This window comes from Meriones unguiculatus, chromosome X (assembly GCF_030254825.1).
Source record: "Meriones unguiculatus strain TT.TT164.6M chromosome X, Bangor_MerUng_6.1, whole genome shotgun sequence".
Classification (NCBI taxonomy): domain Eukaryota; kingdom Metazoa; phylum Chordata; class Mammalia; order Rodentia; family Muridae; genus Meriones; species Meriones unguiculatus.
In genome coordinates, this window is record NC_083369.1 from 39,017,780 (window position 1) to 39,044,690 (window position 26,911).

At 38.1% G+C, this 26,911-nt stretch overlaps 1 protein-coding gene across 3 annotated transcripts in view; it reads left to right on the forward strand.

The window, feature by feature from the left end:
• Positions 1-26,911, forward strand: part of LOC110543623 (trimethyllysine dioxygenase, mitochondrial) — a 72,609-nt gene that overhangs the window by 38,580 nt on the left and 7,118 nt on the right. Inside the window, exons 4-6 of one of the 3 annotated variants that reach the window (XM_060374356.1) lie at positions 2,855-3,134; positions 5,034-5,153; positions 17,276-17,512. In XM_060374356.1, coding sequence (XP_060230339.1) covers positions 2,855-3,134; positions 5,034-5,153; positions 17,276-17,512 — 637 coding nt within the window. The remainder of the gene's footprint in view (positions 1-2,854; positions 3,135-5,033; positions 5,154-17,275; positions 17,513-26,911) is intronic. The other 2 variants (XM_060374358.1, XM_060374357.1) reach the window with 2 other exon arrangements.

The window sequence follows — 26,911 nt, forward strand, 5'->3', positions numbered from 1 at the left end:
AAATCCAAAAATTTATAGAGCAATCCCTCTGATGAACACGGATACAAAAATTCTCAAAAATATATTTGTGAAATTAATTTAAGAGCATAAGAAAAGATCATTCATCATGATCAAGTGGGTTTCATCCCAGACACGCAGGTATGTTTCAGCATACATAAGGCAGTAAATGTAATTTGCCATAGGAATAGATTCAGGGACAGAAACCACATGATCATTGTATTAGATGCAGAAAAGAACTTTGAGAGAAATACAATTCATGATAAAGGTCCTAGAGAGGGTCATAATGCAAGGGATGTATCTCAAATTAATAAAGGCAATACACAACAAGTTAAAAGCCAGCATCACACTGATCAAAACAAATACATAAACAAACAAACAAACCTCCAAGTTTTTCGACTAAAATAAAAAACAAGACAAAGATGCCCACTCTCTTGACTCCTGTTTAATATAGAACTTAAAGTCTTAGCTAGAACAACAAAATAAGAAGAAAAACTGGATACAAATAGTAAAAGAATTCAAACATCCTTATTTGCATATGATAGGATAGGATAGGATATGAGGTGATATGCATAAAAGATCTTAAAGGTTCCAAAAGAAAACTCCTACAGCTAATAAACACATTCAGCTAAGTTGCATAGTACAAAATTTAAAAGTAGCCATCCTCTATACTACATCTGACCAAGGAAGACTTATATAATGAAAACATCAAGACGCTTAAAAAGGGAAAAGAAATAGATACTCGAAGATGGAAAGCTGTCTTGGGCTTATGGCATTGTGAAATGGCCATCCTATCAAAAGCAATCTACATATTCCATACAACCCCATCAAAATTCCAATGCCATTCTTCACAAAAATTGAATGATAGATGTCAGCAATAATACAGAAGCACAAAAGATCTAAGACAGCCAAAATAATCCTAAATAATAAAAACACTGCTAGATTTATCACCATCCGTGATTATCAATTTATACTACAGAGCTACAGTACTAAAAACATGTTACTAGTATATAAATAGACATATTGGAGCTGGAGAGGTATGTCAGTTGTTAAGCTCACAGCTGCTCTTGAATAGAATTCATTTTAAGGTTTTTTTTTTTTTTTAAGTTTACAAGTAAATTTACTTTAGGTGAATTTAAGTTTACAACAGCTTATAACTCAAGCTCCAGAAGATCCAATGCCGCTGGCTTCCAAGGGCAGCTACACTCAACATGCACGTATCAATATAGCTAGGAGATGGAAACAGACTAGAATCTATCAGCTAATGTGTGATATTTAAAATGTGGAATATATGTACAAAAGAATATTATTCAGTTGTAAAGAAAAGTAAAAACAGGTGGATGGATGCAGCTAGAAATTATCGTTCTGACAGGTAACTCAGACTCAGAAAGACAAACACTGAATATTCTCATTGTGAGGATGCTTTGAATGTTTAGACATGTGTTAAAATTGGAGTGCCAGAGAAGCCCAAAAACTAGTAAAGGGACATGAGAGTGGAGAATTTCAAGGGTGTGTGTGATAGATATCAGGTAGTATGAAGGGAGAAAGGGGAACAGAAGAACAGAAAGGCTTAAATGGAATTGGCAGATAGGAGAGCAGGGTAGAAGAAGGAGAAATGACAGAGATAACTGACATTTGACAAAAGCTATGTGGAAATTGATTACTGTGGAAGCTTCCTAAAATACATAGTAAAAAAAAACATTAAAAAGAGGTTAGTGTTACTCTGTAGCAGAGGGAACAATGCCTGTCTCACCAGTATAGGCTATCAAGTAAAAACTAAAGTGCCTACTAGGTAAACTATTTTACAGTGATTGTTTAACGGAAGAGAAGCAATGGGCTAGTGTTCATTCTTTTGGTCAATCCTTCAGCTATGCCAGCATATTAAAGTGCTTAGCTGAAACCCTTCAGCTTTGTTTTGTAACCTATGAATATGGGAGAATTTGAAGTCTCCTAGAGGACATCTTTCTCTGTCTCTCTCTCACACACACAACTGAGAGTCCAAATGTATATGTGGTTCAACTATTCACAGAACTCATCTTGATAGATGTGTGCTTCCAGAGTACGTGATATTACTAGGTAAACTTGTATTTTGAGAGTTGGATAGCATTTAGAAATGTAAACTCTCTTCCTCCATTTCTGCTGATCTTTTCATAGTCCTCTTCATCAAATGTTATACACATTAATTGTAAAAATTTGACAGACACAATTTAAGGCTTTGAGACCCACAACTGGTCAGCATACAAATCTAAACAAAGTGGAATTCTTAACTCCAAATAGGACATATAAATCACATGCGCATGCACACACACACACACATACATATATGAAGACTCAGGAATCATTTATGAAGGGGGCAAAAAGATGGTAAGAACCAGAGATAATAGATTGCAGCAAAACAGTAGTTGCTGGACACAACAAGGACATTGCACACAATTCACACTGATTGTCACTGTTTCTCCATGATTAAGCCAGCCAAAAGTCCCAGGATGGATGAGGGAGGAACTCATGAAGTCCCATTCATACCTGGGGAACTATTAGCAATTGTTAGCTGCTGGGGGAGGGAGAGACAGTTTTCTTCAGGAATAAGGCCCTTGAGAGACTACCCATGCCCAAGTTCATGGTCCTATGCCCATACATGTACAGTAATACTAAGTAGACTCAGGGGAAAGTGTTGAGCAAGAGGAAATGGAAAAGAGGGAATGGGAGGTGGATTTGATCAAAATATATGCATCTATGAAAGTATCAAATAATTAAAATGTAAAACTAATGTTGAAAAAAGAATGAACATTTTTAAATAGTAAATAATTGTAAGTATTTCTAAATTTTATTTTAATGTCTTTTTTTTCCTCCTTAAAAGGGCCAGATGGTCATATGACTAGATATGATCTGGATTGGCTGGTAAAAAATAGCTATGAAGGACAGAAACAAAAGGTTATCCAACCTAGAATATTATGGAATGCAGAACTCTACCTGAAAGCCCAAATTCCATCTGTTGATTTCCAGAGTTTCTTAGAAACAAATGAGGGACTGAAGAAGTTTCTGCAGAACTTTCTGCTGTATGGAATTGCATTTGTAGAAAATGTCCCTCCCACTCAAGAGCACACAGAAAAGTTGGCAGAAAGGATCAGCTTAATCAGGTAATTACTAATTTTCTGAAATTCACAGTAACTAATTTCTAGGACATGAGCACCAATTAAAAGATATAAGAACTAGCTCATGGAACATTTACCTCAGATGCATCAGGCCCAGGTTCAATCTCCATTACTGACATGCCCCCAAAGTAATTTTTCTGTACCTCACTCCCTCTCTCCTCACCTCTCTTTCTTCCTCTCTCTGTCCTCTCTGTCATTACTTCTTCCCTGTACTGTATTCTGTTCAAAGGGGGCTTTAATTGTTCTGTATTTTTCAAAACTAGGTTGATGTCCCTGGGAGGTCTGCCTTTTTTTCTGAGGAGAGGAGTATGCGGAGGTGGATCTGGGGAAGAAGGGCAGTGTGGGGATAGTGGGGAGAGACTCAGGGAAGGAGAGGTAGGGGAAATAGTAGTTGGGGTGTAATACATGAGAAAAGAATCAAAAGGGGGGGTCAAAAATCATCTCATTTTCATCTTTTTAGATTTTTAACTTTCAATCATAAATTGGTTGTTGCTGCTTTATTCAATATCTTGTATTGCATTTAATTAAAATATTCACACCCTGTATTTTATTTTGATCTTAACATTAACCTTTTTATTTGTTTTATTCTCTGTTCTGCTGCTAAGCACCTGAGGCTAAGATGTAGTCAGTGACTTTTCTAGGATTACTGTAACAGTAAGCAATAGTATAAATATTTAAATATCTCAGGTTTCCTGATCCTAAATATAGTATTACTGTCATTACTATGCTTCATTTCTTACTGGTATATGAATTGATCTTCCATAGCATTAAATGTGACAAAAGACTTACTTCTTTGCTAATAGTATTCATGGAGATAACCTAGAACCCCTGCACAGATGTAGCACATGGCAGTTCAGTGTCCAAGTGGATTACATAGTAATGTGAACAGGGACTGCCTCTGACATGAACTGATTGGCCTGCTCTTTGATCACCTCCCCCTGAGGGGGGAGCAGCCTTACCAGGCCACAGAAGATGACAATGCAGCCACTGCTGATGAGATCTGATAGACTAAGATCAGAAGGAAGGAGAGGAAGACCTCCCCTATCAGTGGACTTGGGGAGGGGCATGTGTGGTGAAGGGGGAGGGAAGGTAGGATTAGGAGGGGAGGAGGGAGAGGTTTATAGGGGGATACAAAGTGAATAAAGTGTAATTAATAAAAATTAAAATAAAAAAGTAAAATAAAACTCATGTGTAACTAGTTCACTGTGTTACTCAAAGTAACTGTGTTACTCAAAGTGTCAAACTGCCTGTTTGACAGTGCTAGGAGAGCATAATCAGCATTTATGAGCCGTTCAATTTGAAGCATAATCACAAAGCTCTCAAATAAAGGAAACTGCTGCTAAGCAAACAACTGAGAAAGTTTGGAAACTTTCATTTCAATAGGAGAAGCATTTGCTTTTGAATAATGAATAATATATAAACTATGGAAACTCTTCCATCACCCTTGGTTATTACATTATCTAATATATTAGAAAAGGATTATTTGTTAAATATGAGTATTAATTCATATTTATGAATATGAAAGATGGTAGTTGTTATATAAATTAAAATTGTCACTTACTACAAGTAGCCACATCATTTCTATGAAAGGAAAGTAAACATAAGGAATAGCCTTGAATGAGGAGACTATTAAAGGTCATGTAAACAATTTGCAGTGATCCTTGAGATTTCATATAATGTCAAATGTTTTGATTGTTTGTAGTTTGTGTTTTTAGAATGTCCATTGGTGACAGAATTTTTAAGATTGGTAATTTTAACCGTTAATTTTACCTTATAGGTGGCAATCTGTAACAACAATAACTATTATATATATTAAGTGGAAACAATGATGAATGAAAGACATTTACAAATGTCTAATAGTTTTTTCTTAATTTTATTTGGCAGAGAAACTATCTATGGAAGGATGTGGTATTTCACTTCAGATTTTTCCAGAGGTGACACTGCATACACCAACCTAGCTTTAGATAGGCACACCGACACTACCTACTTTCACGAGCCCTGTGGGTAAGTATCTTAAACTTTTCCAGTGTAGTGTCTGTCCTTCTATTTGATGATCTTGAATCGTTTCTTTTTTTTGTTTGTTTTTTTTTTTGTTTTTTTTTAAGATTTTATTTATTTATTTATTTTATGCATATTAGTGCTCTAAGAAGGCAGTAGAGGGTGTAGATGGTTGTGAGCCACCATGTGGTTGCTGGGAATTGAACTCAGGACCTCTGGACAAGCAGACAGTGCTCTTAACCACTGAGCTATTTCTCCAGCCCCCCTTGAATCGTTTCTTAATCGTTTTTTATTTTATTTCAATGAAGGTTATAACTACTTACTGTGCACTTACATGAGTGTATCTCTGTTTTCCCCTGGAAGCATACTCATTTTGAAATATATTCTAGTTCAATCTCCATTAAACTTTTAGGAATAACACATGTATTTAAAATGTAACACCTATACATGTGGTGTATGTGGGAAGAGACGGACCCTGGCTTTACACTGGGCTGCTTTGTCCTAGAACTAGAACTCACTATGTAGCCTAGCGTTGAATAGTCCTCCTGCCTAAGTATTCCAAGCTGCTACACAGGGCTACAATATTTTCTCAAAGTAACTACAACTCACCAAAAAAGTTAGTTAACTATAAACTTAAGAAATTACATTTTGGTGGGATCAGGCATGGTGGCACAGGCCTTTAATTTTACCACTCAGGAGGTAGAAGTAGGTGGAACTTACTGAGTTCAAAGAGAGTATGGGCTATACAGTAAGAATTTTCCAGGGAACAGGACAGGAGCCTACTACATAGGGCCTCTGAAAGACTCTACCCAGCAGGGTATCAAAGGAGATGCTGAGACTCATAGCCAATCTTTGGGCAGAGTGCAGGGAATCTTATGAAAGAAGGGGAAGATAATAAGACCTGGAGAGGACAGGAGCGCCACAAGGAGAGCAACAAAACTAAAATATATGGGCCCAGGGATCTTTTCTGAGACTGATACTCCAGCCAAGGACCACTCATGGAGATGGCCTGGAACCCCTACACAGATGTAACCCATGGCAGCTCAGTGTCCAAGTGGGTTCCATAGTAATGGGAACAGGGACTGCCTCTGACAGGAACTGATCACCTCCCCCTGATGGGGGAGCAGCCTTACTAGGCCACAGAGGAAGACAATGCAGCCACTCCTGATGAAACCTGATAGACTAGGATCAGAGGGAAGGAGAGGAGGAACTCCCCTATCAGTGGACTGAGAGAGGGGCATAGGTGGGGAAGAGGGAGGGAGGGTGGGATTGGGAGGGGAGGAGAGAGGGAAGTACAGTGGGGGTACAAATAAACTGTAATTAATAAAAATTAATATAAATTAAAAAAGAAAAAATACATTTTCTTGATTTTAGTTATATTATAGCAAAGGAATCATTCCTACAGACATTGCTGTTAGGAGCATGATATTAAGAAGACTCTGAATCTTACAAAAAGGAGAAATAGCTGAAAAATAACTTTTTTTCATAGTAAATCAGTAGCTATTGAGGCCCTGATGTCATATACTATATTCAGATTCCCTACTGTTTGCTACCTAATAGAGGCTCTGTGGCTGTTACTTTGTGGTTGTTGATCTTGCTTCTGCATACAGATTATGAGGCTGAGACAATGATATTACTAAAATGATTTACATGTACACCTGGAGTTAAAAAGATAGTAGGAAGCCAGGCATGGTATCTCATGCCTTTAATCCCAGCATTCAAGGAGGCAGAGGCAGGTGAATTGCTGTGCGTTTGAGACTAGCCTGGTCTACAAGTGAGTTCAGGACAGCCAAGGTTACACAGGTAAATCCCGTCTAAAAAAAAAAAAAAAAGTATGGTCCTCCTCCTGCCTGGGGAGCTCTTTCTCACCAGCCCAGGAAGGCAGGAGGGGCAGGAGACAAGGCACAGAGCCTTGTCAATATGACAGAGATCAGACTCTCTGGGAACCATTTCAGGGAGCAGATTCAACATTAATTCCAGAGAAGAAAGGCTATATAGGCCTTAAAGAGTGGATGGGGATGTTGCAAGGTTATTTGTATATATTGGTTAAAACTAGGCACTTCACAGATGCTTGATTCCCATTAAATAAACAGCATACTCCTATCATATGAATGGGAACACAGTGCCCAATTATCATATAGGCGTGGGAAGGGGAGAGCTAGCAGGGAGCTGTGCCAAAGACTATACATATATGAAATGTGGTTGGGGTATCTCTGTCTAAAGACACTCTCCGGATGAAATCAGGCAGAGAGCAGAAGAGGGAGTCTTGCACCTTAAAGGGAAGCTAAGAATGGCTATCAGGTTTGGGAGGATTGAAACCTCAAACAGCAGGCTCCTTCCAACAAGATACTAGAAGAAGATGATGGTACCCAGCTGAATACTGTTGCATTGGCTTATTTGAAGAGTTTGTATCTTAAGAATATTTTGGGCCAATGAAATGAGTCAGCTGATTAAGATACTTGTCACCAAACCTGATGACCTGACATCAGTTCCTGGGACATCCATGTGGTAGACTAGGAGAACCAACCCCCACAAATTTTCTTCTAGTCTCCATACATTGCATGCACATGTGAGCACATTCTATAACCAACACCAGAAATAAACAACTACGTTTACCTTTGACCTTTCTAGTCAATTGTAAAGATTGAGTAGATTTGCAGGATAATGATAGTAGTGAATAGTTAAGGCTGTGACATCAACTAGACCTTGATGTGCAATCCACTCTGAATATGAATTATTAGTTTTTTGTTATTGAGCATATTAAGTTAAACTCTCCAAGCTTCCATATCTTCATCTGTAAAATGAGATCAGCAATGGAATATATCCGTTAATATTGATAAGAGTTTAAATGATGAAATAAATTTAAATCACCTAACATTCTGCTCAATACATACTAAGTATTCAGTATTCGTTGTGATTACCACTTTAGTTATTGTAATCACCACTATCATCTTCATTATTACATGCCTATCTTTTCTAAAGCCACCTTTGCTCTGGGTTGTCATTTTTTTTTTTAATTGAAAAAGTTTTTTTTATTACTTTATTTTTTTTATCAGTTACATTTTATTAACTCTATATCCCAGCCGTGTCCCGATCCCTCATTCCCTCCCAGTCCCTCCCTCCCTCCCTCATCTCCACAGTGCCCCTTTCCAAGTCCACTGATGGGGGGGACCTCCTCCCCATTCATCTGATCCTGTTTTATCAGGTATCTTCAGGACTGGCTGCAAAGCCCTCCTCTGTGGCCTAACAGGACTGCTCCTCCCTTCGGGGGTGGGGAGACCAAAGAGCCAGTCATTGAGTTCCTGTTAGAACTAGTCCTTGTTCCCCTCACTTTGGGAAACCAATTGGTTACTGAGCTACCACAGGCTACATCTGAGTGGAGGTTCTAGGTTATATCCATACATGGTCCTTGGTTGAATGTCAGTCTCAGAAAAGACCCTGTGCCCAGATATATTTGGTCCTTGTGGAGCTCCTATCCTTTCCCCATCAGACTAACTCCCCTTCTTTCTTATGATTCCCTGTACTCTGCCAAAGGTTTGGTCATGAGTCTTTGCTTTGAAAACACTGCTAGTTAGAGTCTTTCAGATGCGCTCAGTAGACTCCTGTCATACATTCAATGCACATCCCATCTGTCTTTCTAAACGAGGATTGATCATCTCACCATTGATATTGATAGATAATAGTGACCAATGCATGTTAGTTCCTTTTGTAATGGAGTCAATGATCTAACCCTGTTTCATTGCTTGTTTTCTTTTCATTTTTGTTGGGACATTATCTGTATGCCCTGTTTTCTTGGGTGAATTTGTTTTCATTGGATTGGAGTTTTCCTTCTAGTATCTTCTGTAGGGGTGGTTTGCTGTGTAGATATTGTGTAAATTTAGTTTTGTCATGGAAAATTTTGTTTTCTCCATCTATGTTGATTGAAAGCTTTGCAGGGTATAGTAGTCTGGGTTGACATTTGTGATCTCTTAGAGTCTCCATGATACTTGCCCAGGCCCTTCTGGCTTTCATAGTTTCTGATGAGAAGTCCGGTGTGATTCTGATAGGTCTACCTTCATATGTTACTTTGTCTTTTTCCCTTGCTGCTTTTAATATCTTTTCTTTGTTCTGTAGATTTAGTGTTTTGACTATGATGTGACGTGATGTGTTTCTTTTCTGGTCTAGTCTATTTGGAGTTCTGTAGGCCTCTTGTATATTTATGGACATCTCTTTCTTTAAGTTGGGAAAATTTTCTTCTATGATTTTCTTGAAAATATTTTCTGGACCTTGGAGTCTAGAGTCTTCTTTTTCGTGAATTCCTATTATTCTTAGATTTTGTCTTTTCATAGCATCCTTGATTTCTTGGATATTTTGTGATTGGAACTTTTCTGATTTTACTTTTTCTTTGAGAGAAGTATCCATTTCTGCAAGTGTGTCTTCAGCTCCAGAGATTCTCTCTTCCATCTCTTGTATTCTGTTGGTGATGCTTACTTTTGTGGTTCCTGATCTTTTCTCCAAGTTCTCCAGCTCAAGGGTTTTCTCATTTTGTGTTTTCTTTATTGATTCTAATTCTGTTTTCATGCCTTGCACCATTTCTTTCATGTGTTTGAATTTGGATTCCTGTCTCTCTACGATGGCCTCTATTTCTTTTTTCATTTCCTTCTTATATGCCACTAATTTTTCCTCTACTTGTGTATCTATTTGTTTGGCTATGTTTGCCTGTGTTTCTTTAAGGATATTGTCTATTTCTTCTTTCTTTGCCTCCAATTGACTGGCCATCTCTTTGAAAGACTTGTTCATTTCCTCCTTATGAGCCTCAAATAATTGGGCAAGCATGGCTTTAAAATCATTTTCCTGTGCTTCTGCTGAATTGGAGTATCCATCGATTTTGGGGTTTGCTGGTGAAGTCATGATGTCCTGATTTATGTTGGAAGTTTTCTTTCGCCTACCCCTGGCCATTGGCTTATCTGAAACCTTCCCTGTTTGTTTTTGGATTCTGCAGATCAGACTGGTGCTGTCTCTCTCTGGTATCGGGAGAGTTCTTCAGGAAGCTGAGCACTCTCAGCGTGTGCTGAGGACTAGCTGTACCTGTGGGAGGAAATTACGCAGGCGCAAACGGGGCAAATGCAAGTGTGTGTGTGCGTGTGCGCGTGTGTGTGTCAGTGTGCGTGGATGAGTTTCTCGAGGGACAGAGTGATGGCTAATGTTGAACCCTTGAGTGTGTGGGAGGGGCTCTGCACTGTATATGTCGCAGGTGGTAATGATGATCGCAGCGCAATTTCTGGCATTAACTGCCTTAACTCCTCAATCAGGCCCACAGGGCAGGAACTTCAATGTCCCTAGTGCCCCTCTGTTTCCCAAAGTGGGTATGTGGGTGGGAGGGGGGTTCGATGCCTGGCTTCTGATTTAGAAGGACCCAGGATCTGGGGATCTGCAGATTCTCAAGGGTGCACTCACTTACAGGCAGGTCACTTGGCAGAGATCGTGGTATCCGGGCTCTCTGCTCTCTGGTTTGGCCCTGCTTCTTTGATGTGTTCCGCCAGTTCTGTGCTGCTGTCACTGCCAGGTTCTGAGGTCTTGCTGCAGCTGGAGATTTCAGGGTGGTCACTTCAGCAGGGATGGGGTAACCAGGCTCTCTGTTCTCTGGTTTGGCCCTGGTTAGTCTTAAACTGGAGGGCTGTGGTGCCCCGCCAGTTCAGTGCTGCTCCGCTGCCACGTCCCGCTGTAACTGGAGCCTGGCTTGTAAGTCCCAATGCTTTCTGGGAAGTCCTGGGATCTCTTCGCTGTGCTCTCCAAGGTTGGGAGGCCAAGCGCCTGGTGTGTCCAGGTTGTATGACGTTTCTGCCTGGTTTTGGTGAGTAAATAGCGTATTCTCTGTCACTGTGGGATTGGGCGGGTCGTACCGTCAGTGATGGCGATCCTGCAGAGCTAGTATGGTGTCTAGCAGATTCGCGCCTTGGGAGGATGGTGCAGCCGCTGTGCGAATCTGGGACTCCGGGGCACGTACTGCTGGCTTTTGTCTGCCGCTAAAGTGCTTGGGGCTCCGTCTCAGCGGCTGTATACCCCAGGCAGTTCGGTCTGCGCTGAGAAAGATGAGTCAGCTGTGCCGCTGTGCGGAGGAGGAAGGAGGTCTGGGGGAAGGGAGTGCAGCAAGAACAAAGGATCGTTTCTCTCCTTCCCCAAGCAAGTCTCCGGGTGACCGGAGGCCAAAGTTTTCACCTCCTGCGATGTTCCCTGCTGTTCAGAAAGCCTCGCTGTGGTTTTCCCGGGTTAGGGGTCCTTCCATTCTCCAACTCAGAAGATCAGGTATCCCACCACTCAGAAACTGTGTGTGCTAGTCGCCATCTTGGCTCCGCCCCCAATCCTGGGTTGTCATCTTTTTTCATCTGGAGAGTCTCCTCTATCTTTAGCCTTCCTATATCTGCTGACTTCCTATCAGTCAGCTTTTTATTAATTCTCTACTTTTGTATAGTTGCCTAGACTCTGTATTCTTGTGTGTGTGTGTGTTTATATCCTTTTATAGTTAAGGTTTTTTTTAAATCTATATTTAATATCTTTTAAAAATTATTATTAGCATACATTAAATATAAGGAGAGGTCTCATTATAATAGTTCTGTACAGACTTGTAATGTATTTTTATTATATCCATCCCTTATGTTGGTCTTACTTATCTACACTCTCCTCTCCCTTTCTGTTTTATTATCCCTAGTAGCCCCCTTTTGGTTTCACGTCTTTTTTTTCTCCTTATCTACTTCATGTTCAATAAAACATATAATATTTATTTTGTGGTGCTGACTTACTTTCCATAACATGTTGATCTCTAGTTCCTTGTTGGAGGAAGTATGTTATTGGGAGTGGAATTTGAGGCTTTAAAAAGCCTAGCCATTCCTAGTTATCTAATTCTCTCTCTCTCTCTTTCTCTCTCTCTCTCTTTCGCTCTCTCTCTCAGAGTGTGTGTGTGTGTTGTGTTTGTGCATCAAGATGTACACATACACACACAAACACACCTGGATATAGAGCTACAACCTGCTCAGTTGTCTGTTGTTATTTGTATGTATGTAACTGCAGGACTAGCCAAGCACTTAGTATTGGATAAACCAATTAAGTGGCTCATCCCTGAAGAAAACTATTTCACCTGCTCTCAGCATTATTTAATTGCCTATACATCTTTATTTAGGTTTAGGGCCCTGTGAGGTTTCTCTCTTCCATGTTAGCATGTCTAATGTTTTACTTCTTTGGGTCTTATTTAGGAAGCCATATTGTTGAGGCATCATGAGCAAAGTTTCCCTGTGGAAGGAGACACAACATAGGAGGCACAGTCTCACAGCAGACTTCTTGGTCTTCTGACTCTTTCAGGTTTTTGTTGTTTTTTTTGTTTTGTTTTGTTTTTTTTTTTGCCTTCTCCTTTCTGCAATGTTACCTGAGCCTTAGGTGCAGGAGTTGTATTGTGTATGTATCAACTGGGATTGGGCAACCCATGAAAACTTTTCTTTGCTTTTTGACTGGTTGTGCTTTTCTGTAATAGTTTCTATCTTTCGCAAGAAAAGTTTTCTTTTGTTTTGTTTTTGTTTTGTAATAAGGTGAGAGCTACACTTATCTGTGGGTGTGCGGATAAATATTTAGAATGCAGTTAGGAATCATGTTGGTTTAGTAAAGGGGTGATAATAGGTTCTCCTCTAAGATCCATGACTGCAATAACCTTGTGTATTTGATGAGATTTCTGGTGCCAGGCATGATTTCCATCCTGTTGAGCAGACCTTAAATATAATTAGAAAGCTGGTGGTTACGACTAAGATGTAAGTGTCACTATTGCACCCTTAAGGCTATTGTGCCATCATGGCCATCCTTATGTTTCATGGGTATAACAGCATCATAGAACATTGATTGACTCCCTCCCTTGAAAGTTGCCATAGCACCTTCTTGTGTCTGAAGTACGTGGTATCTTAAGCAGTAGGGATCTATTCTCAACTTCAGGGTGGCAACTAAAAGCAGAAGTAATAGCCTATTATTTGTTGGGAGTCTCTTGGAATCCCTTGACAAACAACTCCAAAAGAAGTGTTTCTCATGCCTGATACTGGGGTTTTTATTAGTCACTGTCTTTTGGGAGTAATATTGTTATCCCAAATAGGATAACTTCATTTAAACTGTATTTTTATGTGTACACATAGATTTACATGTGCTATATGTTATTTTAGGTGAATAAATAACAGTATGATTACGTATGGCCTTTAAATTTTGTTTTTCTTTTATTTTTACATAATTTCTCCCTTCCCTTTCCTTTCTCCAACCCCTATACATATTCCCATCTATTTTCTTTCAAATTCATGGCCCCTTTTTTCATTAGTAATTGTTGCATGCATTTATGTATATTCATGTATATTCCTAAGTAAGTCCTTCTCAGTCTGTACAATGTTACTTGTATGTATGTTTTCTGGGCTGACCATTTGGTATTGGATAACCAATTGATGTTTCAGACATTTATTTATTTTACCCTCTCTTTCATCCTTCCTCCACAATTAAACCTTCCCTCTGTTTTACCCCATTCCCCCAACTTGAAATCACTTGCACCTTGCTAATCCCCTAGAGTTATATCTATAATCTTGCCAAAAAAGAAAATCCAAATGGATCAAAAACCCCAATGTGAAACCTGAAACTCTGAAACTGCTAGGAAAAAAAAAAAACATAGACAGTACCCTACAAGATATAGGTGTATGTAAGGAATTTCTGAATAGCACTTCCTATGCCCAGGAATTAAGGCCAACAATTGACAAGTGGGAGCTCATAAAACTAAAACACTTCTGCACAGCTAAATAAGCAGTCAATTAAGTAAAAAGGAAATGTCAGGATGGGATAAAATGTTTACCAGCTATACATCTGACAGATGATTAATATTGAGAATATATACAGAATTCAAAAAACACTCAAGAAAAGAAATCGAGTTTTAAAAGTTCATGGGGTTATAGATCTGAACAGAGATTTCCCAAAATAAAAAGAAAAATGGCTAGGAAATATCTCAAAAAAATGTTTGCCTTCTGTTTTAGAGCTTCTGTTATTCTGATAAAACACCATGACCAAAAGTAACTTGAAAATGAAAGGGTTTATTTCATCTTACAGCTTGTAGTTCACTAGCCAGGGAAATCAGGGCAGGAACTCAGTACAAGAACCTGGAAGCAGGAACTGATGAAGAGGTCATGGATGAGTGCTACTTACTGGCTTGCTCCTCCTTGCTTTCTCAGATTGTTTTCTTATACACCCCAGGACCTTCGTACCCTGGAGTAGCACCACCCATGGTGGTCTAGGCCCTCCCACATGAAGCATTAATCAAGAAAATTCCCCTGTAGGCTTGACTACAGACCAATTCTACAGGGATTTTTTTCAATTGGGAGTTCCTCTCCTCAGATCATTCTAGGTTATGTCACAACATAAAACTAACCAGAATTTAAGGAAATGTGAATTTAGGAAAACTTTAAGATTTCATCTAACTCCAGTCAGAATAGCCAAGGTCAACAAAACAACCCACAACAAATGCTAGAGAGAATGTAGGGAGAAAGGAACCCCCATTTATTCTTGGTGAAATTTCAAAGTGATCCAGTCTCTCTGGAATGAGTGTGAAGAATCCTGAAAAAACTTAAAATGAATCTACCATAGGACCCAGCTGATATATGTCATAGGACTCTTTGACATATATCCAGAGGACTCAACTTGCTGCTCCACTGATACTTGCTCAGCCATGTTCATTGCATGCTCTATTCACAATAGCTAGGAAATGGAAACAACCTAAATGTCCTTTAAGCAAAGAATAGCTAATAAAAATGTGATAAATATATACAGTGGAATACTATTAAACTATGAAGAAAAATGAATTAATGAAATTATAGGTAAACGGATGGTTGTTGTAATCATTTGTTGTAATAGTTAATTAATATTTACTATTGATATATCTTTTTGTAAAGCTGCTGTTAATCCTAACCAGCTGTATAACCAAATCACCACACAGAGACTATGATATATATAATTAACCTAGAGCACAATGCTGGGTGTAGTTATTCCATCCTAAATCTCTAAGCCCTCATAGTTTCCTCCCATTCAGATTTCACCCACTATACTTGCTTTTTGTGAAATCTTAGGTCCAGTTCATTCTCCACGTTGTTCCAAGACTCTTCTCTCACTCTCTCTCCCAGCTTCTCTCTTCCTCCTCTGCCTCCCACTCCTTCCTCTCCATTGCTCAACATTGTGGCTGGTTGTTTTATTTTAGTATGTTTACACAAAGTTGAGAGAGGTGATGCTTAGAATAAGTATCACAGTACAATGTCCGATTGAAACCAGAGAGTGGGGGAGAGAAATCAGCATTTGAATGAATAAGGGTAAGGTGTATACATTTCAAAAGAGCAAAGAATAGATAATGAAAATGTGATAAATATATACAGTGGAATACTATTAAACTATAAAGAAAAATGAATTAGTGAAATTATAGGTAAATGGATGGTAAGGTAATAGAAAATATTATACTGATTGAGGTAACCCAAACCCAGAAAAATGGATCCCCACTTGTTTTCTCCTATCTGTGGTTAATAGCTCCAAATCTTCAGCTATGACTATATAACTCCTGGAATAACCACAGAAACCTGGAATGTAAAAAGGAGGACATGAGATGGGGGATACTAGTGAGAGTAATAGCAGGAAATAAGTGCTATTAATTTTATTTCTCATCATAAACTTCAAATTTCTGCTTCAGTTTTTCAGACTATTAGTAGTCACCTTCCAGAACATTTTTCTCTTTTAACATATTCAAACATACATGTTTCAATCATTTCAACATACCAGTGAACTGAACAACTTCAAACCATCTCATCACATGTCTACCTACATTCTATTAGTAAACAGCACTATCATCTTTAATGTTGCCCAAGTTAGAAACTTATAGTTACTCTCAATTCTTGCCTATACTTCATCCTGTACATGGTTTTCCAAGTTACTTTATCGTCTTTGTTCCCACCGCACTTTAGTACTGTTGGCATACTCAACTTTTTAAATGATTTTCTTTCTACGAAGCAAAGAGTTTATTAAGGAAAGGTGGGGATTTTTTGTTGGTGGTAGGTTTTTTCTATTTGTTTTGTTTTGTTTAGACAGGCTCCCATGTAGTTTGGATTGGCCTCAAACTCACTGTGGAGCTGACAAGGATAGTCCTCTTAAGTGCCAGGATTACAGGCATATGTCACCAAACATTGATTATGCTGGTGCTGTGGTTGAACCCTGGGCTTTGTGCATTGTAGGCAAATACTCTACAAATTGAACTACATCTCAAGAAAAAAATTTAAACTTTGTTTCAGTTTTATTTATTTATGTAGAGAGTGTGTGTGTATGGAGGCGGGGGAATAAGGTTTGTGTGCCAATGCACACAATGGTAAGTGAAAAGATACCCTGTGAAAGTCACTTCTCCTCTTCCAGTTCATAGTTTTTAGAGTTTAAACTCAGGTCATTGGGCAGAGGCAAATGCCTTTCTGCAATGAGCTGTCTTACCAGCCAGACTAAACTTTCAAAATGCTAATGTAGCCATACATTTTAACAATTTAAGAGCATTCTGTGGTTTGCTATGCTATGACAACAGAATTTCATATGCTTTTCCTTGAATATGCCCTGTTTATACCACTGTATTTGGTTATGGTTTGCCTTTCCTAGGGTCCTTTGTCCATGCTTAAATCTCCTTCCAGTTCAATTCTTGTTCATTGTTTAAAACCAAACAGAGCTGTTTCCTGTCTTACTCAAATATTTCTTTAATTTTCTTTTTTATGGACCTCACTACATCTTGTGTACAGCTTTACTTTTTATTCAAATGTTACTAGTACTAGATTCCTCGCTTCTTAATAGATTATGAGCTTCCTCAAAACTAAGACCACATCTTCTTCATATCTGTATTTCCAGGTCTTCTTTGGCATACATATCCCTTAATACATATTTTACATCTTTGAAATAAATGTGTAGTAACATTAAGATTAAAACAGTACAACTTTCTATGAGAGAAGAACACTTGGGAAATGGTATTTCTTTCTTCATGAAAATTGCCAAAGTAGGTTTAGAAATCATTTCTGATATAATATACTAAAATCTTAATATCCACTGAACAGAATAATTTGCTTTGCTTTCTTTAGCATTCAGGTATTCCATTGTCTTAAGCATGAAGGAACAGGTGGCAGGACACTGCTAGTAGATGGATTCTATGCAGCACAACAAGTACTTCAAAAAGCACCCGAGGAATTTGAACTCCTCACCAAAGTGCCATTGAAGCATGAATATATTGAAAATGTTGGAGACTGTCACAACCACATGATTGGAGTTGGGCCAGTCTTAAATATATACCCATGGAATAAAGAGCTGTATTTGATCAGGTGAGTACCAAACAACTCTTCTCCCGTGTTATATATTTATTCTATATGAATCTCTTGATTAGTTTATCCAGTTCTCTCCTGGAGTCATCATTTGGTTGTCTTATAGAGTTTATAATGTATCATATTCAAATTCTTGCTCATAGACTCTGTTTACCTTAGGCTCACCTTACTACATATTCACTCATGTTTCATTGAATGACATATCCACCCAATCGCCCAAACAAAAATCTGCCTTCAGCTTGTCAATCTCTCTCACACTATGTAACCAATCTAACCATGCTTACCTACTATTTTTTCTCAAAGGAGCCAGTGCTTCCTATCCACAATGCCACTCTTTTTTTGTGTGAGACCACTGTCACTTCTATACAATGATTTCACCTTTACCAACCTTTTATCCATTTTATGTACTGTCCCTAGAGAAATCTTTAAATTTTTTATTGGTTATTATGTGTGTATGTGTTTATATGTGAGAACATACAGATATATACATTCATGTGTGTGTGTGCGTCATTGCACATGTGTGAAGGTCACAGGAACACTTTTCAGGAGTTGGTTTTCTCAGTATTGGATCACGAAATCAAAGACAGGACAGACATGTCTTTAATCCCAGCACTTGGGAGGCAGAGGCAGGCAGATCTCTGAAAGTTTGAGGTCAGCCTGTTCTACAAAGAGAGTTCCAGGTCTGTTATACAGGAAATCCTGTCTCAAAAAACTAAAAAATAAAAAAAATAAAAATAAAAAAGAAATCAAAGTCAGGCCTTTTGTATGTATGTTATAGTAAATATATATTGTATAATATATACACTTGTACACATATGTACACTTTTACAAGTGTATATATATATGTATATATACATATATACTTGTACATATATACATATGTATATATGTGTATATATACATATATGTGTATATATGTGTGTATGTAATATATAAACACATATATATACACATGTACAACAAGTACCTTTACCTGCTGAGCCATCTCCCTGGCCCTAAAGTAATTTTCTGGAAATACAAATCTTACTTTCTCACACTCCTTTTAAGATCCTACATCCAAGCTAGGAAGTGGCAGTTGCAAGCCTTTAATCCCAGCATTAGGGAGGCAGAGTCAGGAGGATCTCAGAGTTTAGGGGCTGGTCTACAGAGCCAGTTCCGGGATAGCCAGAGCTGTGACACAGAAAAACCTTGTCTTGAAAAACAAACAAACAAAAACCCAACCAACCAACAAACAAAAAGATCCTACATTGACTCATTATCTTCTAAGGAATCCAAGTAATTCTTATAACTTATACAATTCTACATGGCTTGACCCCTTCTTACTGTTGTTCAACTCATACTATATTTTCTAAACACATTCTGCCTAAGATATACTGCATTACTTTAGGTTTAAGTTGTTTTCCATGTTACAGCCATTTTTTTATGTTATTTTACTTCCACCTAAGCTAGCTTCTACAGTGCATTGTTCTTCCACAAATAACTTTCTTGAGTATCTACAAAGACACAGACACTGTTTTTTTATTCCAGAGATATAATTGTGAGAAAAGCATGAGAAAATTCATGCCTATATAGAATTTTAATTATAATTAAATGGGGCTATTTTATTTTTTAAAGGCAAATGTATAGTATATCAAATGATATTAACTACTAGAAAAAAGGAAGGAATGCCCCGACCAGCGGGGGCTTCAACGGGGTTCCTAAGGGAGGAGTGTGGAAGGAATTGGGGGGGGGGACGAGAAGTGCAAGGAAGAAAGCCAAGTCTGTTTGTCTGATCGAGGCTTCATTTATTAGAAATTTTTACCCAACTTATATAGGGAGAAGGCAAGAAAGGGGGAAGAGAGACAGGAGAGTGCTGCAGGAGACAGGAAGAGTGCTTTCATGTGTTAAATAGGGTACCTGCAAGATGCCATAGGGATGTTTTCTCACGGATACTCTAACAAAGGGATGTCCTCACAGTCTATCACCCATGAGTTAGGGTCCTAGATAACTTTCACTAAATAGCTTTAGGTCTCCACTAAATGACCTTTGCTCACTATTTGGCTTTGGCCTAGTAAACACCTTTTGTCTCCACTAGATAGCTTTGACTCACTAATTGACTTAGGCTTCAGTAGATAGCTTTGTCTCCACTAGATAGCTTTGACTTTGGCTTCAGTAGATAGCTTTGGCTCCCAGCAAAGGAAGGAAATGTGGAGTACAGAGGTAGCTTGAAAAGAGCTACAGAAGGTAACTTGATTTAGTACAAAAAAAGTCAAATCACAACTATCATTCAATGATTTATGGCCTTGATCAAGTCACTTAACCTATTTGTCATGATTTTGAGTTCCAATAATAATATCTACCATACCCATTGTTGAAACTAAGTTGCCATCTCTGTTCTTTACCCTGATAGGTAGAAGGAATTGTGTCAATAGTAATTCATTTTTCTTATCCCAGACACACTCTCTCAGTCATTTCTTGTATACCCACTACATAAAATAAGGAGTAGGTCCAACATTTTATTATGAACACCTTAACAAATGGAAAAATTAAAGTCATTTAATGTGGAAAAAACCCAGCCTCCCATCTACATCCCACCATTAAGATATTGCTATTCTTGTTTTATCGTGGAGCCCTCAATTTCTCTATTTATCTGTCATAGTTAGTTTTTATGTCAACTTGACTCAAGCTCGAAGTCATCTGAGAAGAGGGGCCTCAAGTGAGAAAAAATGTTTCCATAAGATTGGCCTGTCCAGCATGTGTTGTCACTTGAGTTTTTGATCTTGGCCATTCTCATTGGTGTAAGGTGAAATCTCAGGGTTGTTTTGATTTGCATTTCCCTAATGGCTAGTGAGGTTGAGCATTTCTTCAAGTGCTTCTCTGCCATTTGGTATTCCTCTACAGAGAATTCTCTGTTTAGCTCTGTTCCCCATTTTTTAAGTGGATTACTTGGTTTGCTGCTTTTCAGCTTCTTTAGTTCTTTATATATACTGGATATGAGTCCTCTGTCAGATAAAGGGTTGGTGAAGATTCTTTCCAAATCTGTAGGCAGTTGCTTTGTTTTGATGACGGTGTCCTTTGCTTTGCAGAAGCTTTTCAGTTTCATGAGGTCCCATTTATTGATTGTTGCTCTTAGAGCCTGTGCTGTTGGTGTTCTGTTCAGGAAGTTTTCTCCTGTACAAATGAGTTCTAGGGTTTTCCCCACTTTTTTTTCTAGCCGATTTAATGTGTCAGGTTTTATGTTGAGGTCTTTGATCCACTTGGACTTCAGTTTTGTGCAGGGTGATAAGTATGGATCTATTTTCATTTTTCTACATGTAGACATCCAGTTGGACCAGCACCATTTGTTAAAGATGCTATCTTTTTTCCATTGTATGGTTTTGGCGTCTTTGTCAAAGATCAGGTGTCCATAAGTGTGTGGGTTTATTTCTGGGTCCTCTGTTTGGTTCCATTGATCCACTATTCTGTTTCTATGCCAGTACCATTCAGTTTTTAAAACTGTTGCTCTATAGTACAACTTAAGATCAGAGATGGAGATACCTCCAGAAGATCTTTTATTGTAGAGGATTGTTTTAGCAATTCTGGGTTTCTTGTTATTCCATATGAAGTTGAGAATTTTTCTTTCCAGGTCTGCAAAGAATTGTGTTGGTAATTTGATGGGAATTGCATTGAATCTGTAGATTGCTTTTGGTAAGATGGCCATTTTTACTATGTTAATCCTGCCAAGCCATGAGCATGGAAGATCTTTCCATCTTCTCATATCTTCTTCTAATTCTTTCTTCAGAGACTTAAAATTTTTTTCATACAAGTCTTTGACTTCCTTGGTTAGGGTTACTCTGAGGTACTTTATGTCATTTGTGGCTATTGTGAAGGGTGTTGTTTCCCTAGTTTCTTTCTCAGCCCTTTTGTCTTTTGTATACAGGAGGGCTACTGATTTTTTTTTGAGTTAATTTTGTATCCTGCCACTTTGCTAAAGGTGTTTATCAGCTGTAGGAGTTCCCTGTTGGGCAGAGTGAATGGAATTTTATGTAAGAAGTGGGAAATAGTAAGAGCTGGAGAGGACAAGGTCTCCAGAAGGAGAGCAACAGAACTAGAAAATTTGAACACAGGGAACTTCCCAGAGACTCATACTCCAACCAAGAACCATTCATGGAGATAACCTAGAACCCCTGCACAGATGTAGCCCATGGCAGTTCAGTGTCCAAGTGGGTTACATAGTAATGGGAAGAGGGACTGCCTCTGACATAATCTGATTGGCCTGCTCTTTGACCACCTCCCCCTGAGGGGGCTGCAGCCTTACCAGGCCACAGTAAAGGACAAGTCAGCCACTTTTGATGAGAACTGATAGACTAAGAGCAGAAAGGAAAGGAGAACCTCCCCTATCAGTGGACTTGGGGAGTGGCATGCATGCAGAAAGGGGAGGGAGGGTGGGATCGGGAGGGGAGGAGGGAGGGGCTTATGGGGGGGATACAAAATGAATAAAGTGTAATTAATAAAAAAAAGAAATAAGAAAAAAAAAGATTGGCCTATACGCAAGCTTGAGGACATTAGTGATTCATGTGGGAGAGCCTAGCCCATTGTTGGTGCAGGTACCCCTGGGCTGGTGATCCTAGGTTCTATAAGATATCAGGCTGAGCAAGCCATAAAGTTCAAGCCAGTCAGTGGCACCCCTCCATAGCCTCTAGCTACAGATTCTTCTCCTAGGTTACTGCCCTGTTTGAGTTCCTATCCTGACTTCCTTTGATAATGAGCTATAATGTGGAAGCTTGAGCCAAATGAATCCTTTCTTCCACAGGTTGTTCTGATCATGGTGTTTCACTACAGCAATAGAAGCCCTAACTATGACACCATCCGTCCACCCATCAGTTGATCATATTTTTTAAATACTTTAAAATATCTACCCATCAGTTGATCATATTTGACATATTTTAAAGTGCTTTTATAGATGTAAATATATTTTGCACTAAAATACTTCAATATCTATATAAAATAGAGTTCAATATGGTTTTATACTTTTTGTTTTCAAGTGAAAAGTACATATAGTGATGTTTTAAAATGTTAAATATAAACTTATAGATTTTGAGAAATTAGTGTACTTCTGTGGCATGAAGTATATCAATATATCTATATCAGTATATAAAATAATATCCTCAATAGAGAAAGTATCTTTCTATTTTCCAGTCAGACTCTGCATATGTACCTCACTGTTTGTTTCCTTTTTTCTTTAAAAAGCTATATCTAAGTTTTTATAGTTTGATTTCATTATGATTGAAATTGCTATAAAAATTCCCATAAAAGTAATTTTTGAATATATATTTTCATTTCAATCAAATAATACCTAAGGGTGAGTAGTAATTACTTTTCTCATTGCTACGACAAAATACCTAACAAAAGCAATTCACAGGGCAAGACAGGTTTGTTCTGGCTCGTAGTTAGATAGTTACATAGCTGGCAGCAAGTTACAACCCACAGTCAGGAATCAGCTATGAATGCTGATGCTTAGCTCACTTTTTCCTTTGCAGTTAATGCAGGACTCTGGCCTATGGAATGGTGCCATCCACATCCAGGGTGGGGCCTTCTTTTCCAATTAGGTGATTGTAGATTCTGTCAAGTTGATAATCAGTGTTAATCATCACAGAATAGAACTGATATGTCATAGAGTCCAAGAATGTTTAGTTTCAGCAAATAACATGTTTTTCCAGACTATTTGCACCATTTTATACCTTCATAAAGGATGAAAGTCAACATCTGCTCCAAGTCCTTGCCTATACTTGGTGTTGTTACTTGGTGTTAATTAATTAATTAATGTTACTTGGTGTTAATTAACTTGGTGTTGTATTAATTTTAGGTGCCTTTATAGACACTTTTTTTAGGATGGCCTTATGAGCAAGTGTTCACAGGAATTGGCTAATTCTTTCCTCACGATATTGTCAACAACAAGTAAAATATTAGAGAGATCCAATTACCTAAAAGTAAGATGCACAGATTTACTCTTTCCAAGTTTCAGTTGTGTTATGTGTAGAAGGGGACTATTAACAGTTTTCCTTCTAGGATGGTGAAATAATCCACTGAAATAGTATTTATACAGGTACCAAATCTATAGAACTAGAAGTCTCCAGAAATGACATTTACTGTCAACACCTTATTAAAGACTGCTTCCTCACCTCATAGGGACATGGATACTAAAAGCCTGAGAGAAAACACTATTCATTATGGTCTTTCATTTGATTCTCTGATAGTAGTCCTGTGAGTCCCACTAGTTTATTTCACATATGAGAAAAAATAATATTGTAAATATCTGTGTTTTCTGATGAACACATGTGATGGTTGGTTGAACCATTTGAATGGGTTGGTTGAAAAGGGGCATGACCCACAATTTGAGAACTGCTGGTCTAGGGGGACCACAAAGGACCAGAGCTTCCACTGAGGTGGTAGCCACGCCCATCTACATTGGTGCTTCCCACAACCTTCCTCCCGCAGAACATGACTCCTCAGCTACAAAATCACAAACGATAGCCACATTCTTCTCCCAGGATGCCTTATGCTGCATCCCATGTTTGTACATGCACATTCCCTTCCAACCCATAATAGATAAAACTTACTAGAAGCTCAGATACAATTTCAGAACAAGAGACAAATTTTCTATCAGTGTACAGTACAGCACTGCATCTATTGTTGCCTGAGAAAATATCCAGAAGTCACCATAGTATATCAAAAATATAAGATGTATCTTTCATAACAGTAGCAAAATTACAGTTATGAAGTACTAAGGGAAATAATTTTATTCTTGATGGTTACCACAACATGAGAAGCTATATTAAAGGATCATGGCACTATAAAGGTTGAGAACCACTAACTTAGAAAATATTACATGGTCATATTCAGCTTTTGGATATACTCCCAGGATTACATGATAGAGATAGATGGATTTTTTTGTTCTTCCTTTAAGAAGTCTCAGAATCACTGCTCAACGCACAGATCCTCCTGCTTCTTACTGCCTCCATGTGTCTTATTGTTCTTTTAAGGAATGTGGTTGTTATTGGGGGTGCTGTAATGCACATGCATCCAAAAGCATACTAAATTCAAAGCAGTTATTTCTGTATGTTCTGTCACAGTTCATAGATCTCAATGAATGCATAATAAACACTAATAAAATGTAGAGAACTTTTACAAAAAAAAGAATATTGGTTTTGATCATGCTGTGTACTAAACCCAACAAATGTCATGTAATGTCTTGAAAAGAACCATTTTTTTCTCTTTGAAAGAAAGACCTTTGACAATGTCTACTAAAATCTGACAATATACATGCCTTACAACCCAGAAATCCTATCCTTAAGTTTATACCAGGAAAATTGTTGAATGATTATTAATATTTAATATTGATTTATATTTTAATAAAGCAGTGGTTATTCCTTAACTAGCTATATACCCAAATCACCACACAGAGACTAGGATTTATCTAATTAACTTAGAGCACAATGTTGAGCTGTGAAGAGAATAGGGTGAGATATCCTGGTCTGGTGAGGGAAGGAGAAAGGGTAGAGTGTAAGGGAGATCAAGAGAAGAGGACTGGGAAATATCATGAGAAATTAACTAGACCGAAGATATAACTAAGAAGCAAGTATAATGTAGGAAATCTGAATGAGAGGAAGTTATAAGGGCTTGGAGGTTTAAGATGGAGTAATTATAGCACAGCATTGTGCTCTAGGTTAATTAAATAAATCCTAGTCTCTGTGTGGTGATTTAAGGAATGACTGCTGCTTTACTGAAATATAAACCAATATTAAATATTAATAATAATTCAACACAAAATGAATACTTACATTTATCAAAATATGTAATAGAATGTTCATGTAAGCACTACTTATAATAGTTCAAAGTGAAAACCACTCAAGTTCATTAACAATAGAATTAATAAATTATGGAATGATCATGCAATTAAGTTTCATACAGCACCAGTAATGAGTAACTACTACTAAATGATGAATTTACTAACTGCAATATTAACTGAAAGATGCCAGACACAAAAGAGAAGTTACGATATGATTCCATTTATGTAAAACTTATTAAGTAATGTTTAATGAGAGCAATCAGATGACAATTATCCTTGGGTAGGAGAAAGAGTGAGACTGGAAAGGGGATCAAGAAAATGATACAGTGTTCTGGCAGTAATTGCTATATCTCATTAGCAATGGCATGAATGTCACCCCATCATGAAAATCCATCAAGATTTATTTGTGTCCTTTCATATATATATGCTCCTTAGTGTTATGATTAGAGGTATTCACACCACACCTGAACAGAAGAACATTATCTTAATAGAGACTTTTCAGTAGTCCTCATTGTAAGTAGACAAAGCCCAAGGCTTTGCCATGCCCTGTATAACTGCAAATATAATCATGCCCCCGGCTACTTCCTTTGTGTCCTTTCTTTGATCCTACTTCTCCTTGATTACTCAGTATCTCAAGGAGATGTTGGCCTTCTTGGTGGTTTGTGAACAAGATAAAATGCTTTCTATCTGATGACTTTGTATTTGTTATTCTTTCTGCCTAGCCTGAACTTCTGTCACTTCTACGAAAATCTCTTCAGCACTCAAAAACAAAAATTTTAGTTACCTGTAGACACACATAACTGTATTTTCACACAGCATCCATAACTAGCTGAAATTATCTTAATTATAAATTATATATATATAATTTATAAATAAGATATATATATAAGATATATATATACATATATATATGTTGCATTTATAACTTTACATCCTCAATAGATTAAAAATTTCCCAAAAGCGTAGTGTAGCACTCATTTTTAAACTCTCTTTTATTTGGGGTGTTTAGGCTTCTACTTCCCTTCCAACTTCCCAACACTATGTAGGAGAGGGAAGGTTAGTGGAGAGAGGGGCCACAGACCCCTTTACTTCTCCCAAATGTTTAGGGTTGAAGGGTTCTTTTGGGAGTTATACCAGTCTCAGTCAAAAGCAAATACAGCCAGCAGTCTCCTCCAAGCCACTGCGCCCCAAAGCATTTCTCTCTGTCTGTCCACATGCCACCATTGCACACCACACCTTCTCTTTCTGGGATCTCAAATTTATTTTTTTCTTTTAGTGTTATTATCATTATTATTATTATTATTATTATTATTATTATTATTTGCAATTTATTCACTTTATAGCCCGGCTATAGCCCCCTTCATCATCGCCTCCCAGTCCCACCCTCCTTCCCACTAACTTCCTATGCCTGTCCCTTAGTCCACTGATGGGGAGAACCTCCTCCCCTACTATCTGACCTAGACTATTATATCTCATCAGGACTGTCTGGATCTGCTTTCTCTGTGGCCTAGTGAGGCCACCTTGCCAAAGGGAGGTAGATAATCAAAGAGCAGACGACCAAGTTCATGCCAGAGACTGGCTGACCCTGCCCT